Genomic DNA, 7,565 nt, shown 5'->3' on the forward strand with positions numbered 1-7,565 from the left:
ATTTTGTTATTAAAGTAAGCTAAGGTATCACATCTGTTTTATTTTGTTATTAAAGTAAGGTATCACATCTGTTTATTTTATTATTAAAGTAAGGTATCACATCTGTTATATTTTGTTATTAAAGTAAGCTAAGGTTTCACATCTGTTTATTTTGTTATTAAAGTAAGCTAAGGTTTCACATCTGTTTATTTTGTTATTAAAGTAAGGTATCACATCTGTTTATTTTGTTATTAAAGTAAGGTATCACATCTGTTTATTTTGTTACTAAAGTAAGGTATCACATCTGTTTTATTTTGTTATTAAAGTAAGGTATCACATCTGTTTATTTTGTTATTAAAGTAAGCTAAGGTATCACATCTGTTTTATTTTGTTATTAAAGTAAGGTATCACATCTGTTTATTTTGTTATTAAAGTAAGGTATCACATCTGTTATATTTTGTTATTAAAGTAAGGTATCACATCTGTTTATTTTGTTATTAAAGTCAGCTAAGGTATCACATCTGTTTATTTTGTTATTAAAGTAAGGTATCACATCTGTTTATTTTGTTACTAAAGTAAGGTATCACTGTTTTATTTTGTTATTAAAGTAAGGTATCACATCTGTTTTATTTTGTTACTAAAGTAAGGTATCACATCTGTTTTATTTTGTTATTAAAGTAAGGTATCACATCTGTTTTATTTTGTTATTAAAGTAAGGTATCACATCTGTTTTATTTTGTTATTAAAGTAAGGTATCACATCTGTTTTATTTTGTTATTAAAGTAAGGTATCACATCTGTTTATTTTGTTATTAAAGTAAGGTATCACATCTGTTTTATTTTGTTATTAAAGTAAGGTATCACATCTGTTTTATTTTGTTATTAAAGTAAGGTATCACAGCTGTTTATTTTGTTACTAAAGTAAGGTATCACATCTGTTTATTTTGTTATTAAAGTAAGGTATCACATCTGTTTATTTTGTTACTAAAGTCAGCTAAGATATCTGTCATGACTTCCACCGAAGTCGGTTCCTCTCCTTGTTCGGGTGGTGTTCGGCGGTCGACGTCACCGACCTTCTTGCCATCACTGATCCATTTTTCATTTTCCATTGGTTTTGTCTTGTCTTCCTTCACACCTGGTTCCAATCCCATCAATTACATGTTGTGTAGTTAACCCTCTGTTTCCCCTCATGTCCTTATCGGAGATTATTTATTGTAAGTGTTTGTGTACATCTGTACTGGTGTGAGTCAGGTTATGTTTACCCATTGATTTTTATTATTATGTTTTCCGGTGGGGTTTTTGTAATAAACTGCGTCGTTGGAAACAGTTTTTTTCTCTCCTGCGTCTGATTTCTCTGCCGCCAGTTAAACACCCCTTACACTATCACATCTGGTTTTTTTGTTACTAAAGTCAGCTAAGGTATCACATCTGTTTATTTTGTTATTAAAGTAAGGTATCACATCTGTTTTATTTTGTTATTAAAGTAAGGTATCACATCTGTTTTATTTTGTTATTAAAGTCAGCTACGGTATCACATCTGTTTTATTTTTAATGATAAATCAAATTATGTTGGTGCTAAATAACATAAATATATATATTTAAACTCCTACAGATTATGTATGTAATTTACAAAGAAATCTTTTTGACCGTAAATCAATTTGGAGAATTACATCTTGATTTGATGGATTGCCATGTTCAATTAGAAAAAATAATTAAAATAGTCAGAGGGGAAATATGCATGAAATTGAAAACAGTTATGTTCCATTGCCCTTGATGACACAGCGTTAGGCATTCTTCACACCACCCAGTGTCATTATTCACTTTTCCATCCAGTCTTTTAAATCACATTTTACCAAGTTATCGCATTTCACCTTTTAGAGGGAGATGAGTTTCTCATATTCTACAATTAAAACCCATGAGGGTTATTGCAGTATGAAAATTGTATGGAGCCGTCCTCTGGCTTGAAGAAATATAATATACCGTTATTACCATAATAGAAACTGTGTCCATAGAAGAAATTCAAGATCACACTTGTAGAGCAAATTCCCTTTTATTGGATTTTATGTATTTTTATTTTATTTTATATTTTTATATTTGACAGCAATAATCATATAAAGCATCAGAACCCTGGTGACAAGATTCCTACATGACAGTACCCTGGTGACAAGATTCCCACATGACAGAACCCTGGTGATAAGATTCCTACATGATAGAACCCTGGTGACAAGATTCCTACATGACAGAACCCTGGTGATAAGATTCCTACATGATAGAACCCTGGTGACAAGATTCCTACATGACAGAACCCTGGTGACAAGATTCCCACATGACAGAACCCTGGTGACAAGATTCCCACATGATAGAACCCTGGTGACAAGATTCCTACATGACAGAACCCTGGTGACAAGATTCCTACATGACAGAACCCTGGTGACAAGATTCCTACATGACAGAACCCTGGTGACAAGATTCCTATGTGATAGAACCCCGGTGACAAGATTCCCACATGACAGAACCCTGGTGACAAGATTCCCACATGACAGAACCCTGGTGACAAGATTCCTACATGATAGAACCCTGGTGACAAGATTCCCACATGACAGAACCCTGGTGACAAGATTCCCACATGACAGAACCCTGGTGACAAGATTCCTACATGATAGAACCCTGGTGACAAGATTCCCACATGACAGAACCCTGGTAACAAGATTCCCACATGACAGAACCCTGGTGACAAGATTCCTACATGACAGAACCCTGGTGACAAGATTCCCACATGACAGAACCCTGGTGACAAGATTCCTACATGACAGAACCCTGGTGACAAGATTCCCACATGACAGAACCCTGATGACAAGATTCCCACATGACAGAACCCTGGTGACAAGATTCCCACATGACAGAACCCTGGTGACAAGATTCCTACATGACAGAACTCTGCTGACAAGATTCCCACATGACAGAACCCTGGTGACAAGATTCCTACATGACAGAACCCTGGTGACAAGATTCCCACATGACAGAACCCTGGTGACAAGATTCCCACATGATAGAACATGGTGACAAGATTCCTACATGATAGAACCCTGTTGACAAGATTCCCACATGATAGAACCCTGGTGAAAGGATTCCCACATGACAGAACCCTGGTGAAAGGATTCCAACATGACAGAACCCTGGTGACAAGATTCCTATATGATAGAACCCTGGTGACAAGATTCCCACATGATAGAACCCTGGTGACAAGATTCCTACATGACAGAACCCTGGTGACAAGGTTCCTACATGATAGAACCCTGGTGAAAGGATTCCAACATGATAGAACCCTGGTGACAAGATTCCTACATGACAGAACCCTGGTGACAAGATTCCTACATGACAGAACCCTGGTGACAAGATTCCCACATGACAGAACCCTGGTGACAAGATTCCTACATGACAGAACCCTGGTGACAAGATTCCCACATGACAGAACCCTGATGACAAGATTCCCACATGACAGAACCCTGGTGACAAGATTCCCACATGACAGAACCCTGGTGACAAGATTCCTACATGACAGAACTCTGCTGACAAGATTCCCACATGACAGAACCCTGGTGACAAGATTCCTACATGACAGAACCCTGGTGACAAGATTCCCACATGACAGAACCCTGGTGACAAGATTCCCACATGATAGAACATGGTGACAAGATTCCTACATGATAGAACCCTGTTGACAAGATTCCCACATGATAGAACCCTGGTGAAAGGATTCCCACATGACAGAACCCTGGTGAAAGGATTCCAACATGACAGAACCCTGGTGACAAGATTCCTATATGATAGAACCCTGGTGACAAGATTCCCACATGATAGAACCCTGGTGACAAGATTCCTACATGACAGAACCCTGGTGACAAGGTTCCTACATGATAGAACCCTGGTGAAAGGATTCCAACATGATAGAACCCTGGTGACAAGATTCCTACATGACAGAACCCTGGTGACAAGATTCCTACATGATAGAACCCTGGTGAAAGGATTCCAACATGATAGAACCCTGGTGAAAGGATTCCAACATGACAGAACCCTGGTGACAAGATTCCTACATGATAGAACCCTGGTGAAAGGATTCCAACATGATAGAACCCTGGTGAAAGGATTCCAACATGACAGAACCCTGGTGAAAGGATTCCAACATGATAGAACCCTGGTGAAAGGATTCCAACATGATAGAACCCTGGTGACAAGATTCCTACATGATAGAACCCTGGTGAAAGGATTCCAACATGATAGAACCCTGGTGACAAGATTCCTACATGACAGAACCCTGGTGACAAGATTCCTACATGATAGAACCCTGGTGAAAGGATTCCAACATGATAGAACCCTGGTGAAAGGATTCCAACATGACAGAACCCTGGTGAAAGGATTCCAACATGATAGAACCCTGGTGAAAGGATTCCAACATGATAGAACCCTGGTGAAAGGATTCCAACATGATAGAACCCTGGTGAAAGGATTCCAACATGATAGCCATTGAAGCTCGGTGAAAGGATTCCCACATGATAGCCATTGCCAGTCAAATAATTCCTTCCAAGTTAGCACAGTGCATCTTCATCAATCACTCAACTTTGTTAAGACCAGCTTTATAAACGGGAGACCAAAAATTCCCCTGGCCAACCAATCATGCACCTTCACTCTTATGAATACTGTTACATTGATTCATTTATATGGAAAATATATTATGGCTTTAGATTGTGGCTTTAGATCAGTGCTTACATAACATGTGCTTTGCAGAGGAGGTGGACATCTGGCTCCATGACACAAATCCTTTCAGGGGGCTCTGAACAATAAAATAAGCAGAGACCAAACGGCAGCAGAAGACAGAATACATCGTTTTAGCACTACAAACTGAGAAAACGTAAAGTTCAGATTACATCATATTATAACATCAGGCATATGCTTGTGACAGATGAAAAGTCGTGTCAAGGTTTGGACTAACGTTGAAGCCCATGAGTAACACAGAAAACTGTTCATAGGTTCCCTATAGTTTACCTGGCAAACTACTTGTATGTTGTTGTCCATTTCATCAACCAGAAGCATAGCTTCTAAACAGAAAGAGACATACTGACAGCTATGGTGTTTCAGTTGTATGTACTGTATGTACTGTAGGAGTTATAACTCTTGAAATGAGTATATTCTTAGTCTTTTTAATAAACCACTGTTTTGTTTTTTTATTTATTTTATTTTAGTCCATTACATTGATATTATACTGTATACTGTAAATGCTGTGTAACATATTGACTTATTCAATATTACTCTGTTGTGAAGTAGTTATTTTCCAAAGGTATATGTTTTGTTTCCTTTAACATGCATTCCTTTCTGGCTAAAACAGGACTTGTTTTGATTGGTTGGGCCTGGAAGAACGTTGCCATGAAACCGGACAAAGCCAGTCAGGCCCTTTTCTATAGAGGTTAATGCACACCTTAACCTGAAGGTTTCCTGACAAACTAAAAGCCACTGGTAAAAAAGAAGAGCAACACATTGCCTTTTTCTGGAAGGGCTACAGAGTGAGAACTCCTGTGCCCCTTTATACAAGCAGTTTTATTCAGCCTTTCATTCTTTTTTTTAATTATCCTAGCAAAATTTATTGTAGTTATAGATATTTTTTATTCAAAATAAGATCTCAATTTTATACATGATTCTCTCTTTTTTGACTATGTACAGAAGTGCAAAAAAGTCAACCTTCTTCACCTACAATGCTGTGAAAAATTATTTGCCCCTTTTCAGATTTTCTCCACTTCTGCATATTTCTGATACTGAATGGTATCAGATCTTCATCACTAAACCTAATATTAGATAAAGGGAACCTGAGTGAACAAATATATCACAACAATTACATACTTATTTCATTTATTTCATAAACAAAGTTATGTAACACCCAATGCCTCTGTGTGAAAAAGTAATTGCCCCCCTTACACTCAATAATTGGTTGTGCCACCTTTAGCTGCAATGACCAGGCTCTATTACATCCAGCCGTGATTGGGAGTCCCATATGGCGGCGCACAATCGGCCCAGCATCGTCCGGGTTTGGCCGGGATAGGCTGTCATTGTAAATAAGAATTTCTTCTTACCTGACTTGCCTAGTTAAATAAAATAAACATATATTTTTTTATTAAATAAAAATGACGTTGCGGGAATGACGTTGAGGAATTTTGACCCACTCTCTTAAGCAGAACTGCTTTAACTCAGCCACATTTGTGGGTTTTCAAGCAGGAACTGTCGTTTCAAGTCCTGACACAACATCTCAATTGGGATTAAGTCTGGACTAGGCCATTCCAAAACTTGTTGCTTTTTAGCCATTTTCATGTAGACTTGATTGTATGTTTTGGATCATTGTCTTGCTGCAGGACCCAGCTGGTTCCATTATGCCTGACTAAAACCAAACACTGCATTCCACAGTAAGAACCTCATACCAACGGTCAAGCATGGTGGTGGCAGTGTGATGGTTTGGGGATGCTTTGCTGCCTCAGGACCAGGACAAATTGCCTTAAAACTTCTTCGGGATCGGTGTCCCTTCCACGGGACGGTTGAGCTAACGTAGGCTAATGCGATTAGCATGAGGTTGTAACTAACAAGAACATTTCCCAGGACATATCTGATATTGGCAGAAAGCTTACATTATTGTTAATCTAATTGCACTGTCCAATTTACAGTAGCTATTACAGTGAAAGAATACCATGTTGTTGTTTGAGGAGAGTGCACAATTTTGAACATGAAAAGTTATTAACGGAAGAAACCATTAATTCTGCTCTGTATCAGAGATTTCTACAGGCGAATGTCAGGCCATCCGTCTGTGAGCTGAATATGAAGCACAGCTTGGTCATGCAGCAAGAAAATGATCCAAAACGCACAATTGTTTACATGAAAATGGTAAAAAGCAACAAATTTGGTCTAGTCAAAGTCCAGACCTAATCCCAATTGAGATGTTGTTGCCGGACATGAAACAACAGTTAATGCTTGAAAACCCACAAATGTTGTTGAGTTAAAGCGGTTATGCATGCAAGAGTGGGTGAAAATTCCTCCACGGCGACGTGAGGGACTGATCAACAGCTACAGGAAGCGTTTGGTTGCAGTCATTGCAGCTAAAGGTGGAACAACCAGTTATTGAGAGTAAGGGGGCAATTCGTTTTTCACACAGGGTTATTGGGTGTTGCATAACTTTGTTAATGAAATAAAATAAGTATTCATTTTTGTTGTTATTTGTAAATGCAGGTTCTCTTTATCTAATATCAGGTTTTGGTTGAAGATCTGATGACATTCAGTATCAAATATATGCAAAAATAGAGAAAATCAGAAAGGGGGAAAATACTTTTCCACAGCCCTGTAGGTTTCCCCTTGTTTGTTTGTGGCTAAGTAAAGAGATCAGTGTGCGTACTCCATGCTCGACCCGCCTCCGACCCCCTGACCTCAACTGCAACGCCCCCTAAGAGTGATCAAATATGCAGCTATATTTTCAACATGGCCTGACATCCAGGGAGATTACAAATATTCAAACAATAGTTACTATTTGAAGTGAATACAGTAGAAAATGTCTTC

At 38.4% G+C, this 7,565-nt stretch overlaps 1 protein-coding gene across 1 annotated transcript; it reads right to left on the reverse strand.

The window, feature by feature from the left end:
- Positions 1 to 2,009: 2,009 nt before the first annotated feature.
- Positions 2,010 to 3,676, reverse strand: LOC115163785 (glutamine-rich protein 2-like). Its single transcript, XM_029715950.1, has 2 exons — positions 2,135 to 3,676; positions 2,010 to 2,104 (listed from the first exon to the last, which is right to left on the reverse strand). Exons 1-2 carry the CDS (start codon positions 3,034 to 3,036, stop codon positions 2,098 to 2,100), a joined length of 909 nt encoding a protein of 302 aa, XP_029571810.1. The 5' UTR covers positions 3,037 to 3,676; the 3' UTR covers positions 2,010 to 2,097.
- Between the last annotated feature and the right edge of the window lie 3,889 nt (positions 3,677 to 7,565).

This window comes from Salmo trutta, chromosome 26 (assembly GCF_901001165.1).
Source record: "Salmo trutta chromosome 26, fSalTru1.1, whole genome shotgun sequence".
Classification (NCBI taxonomy): domain Eukaryota; kingdom Metazoa; phylum Chordata; class Actinopteri; order Salmoniformes; family Salmonidae; genus Salmo; species Salmo trutta.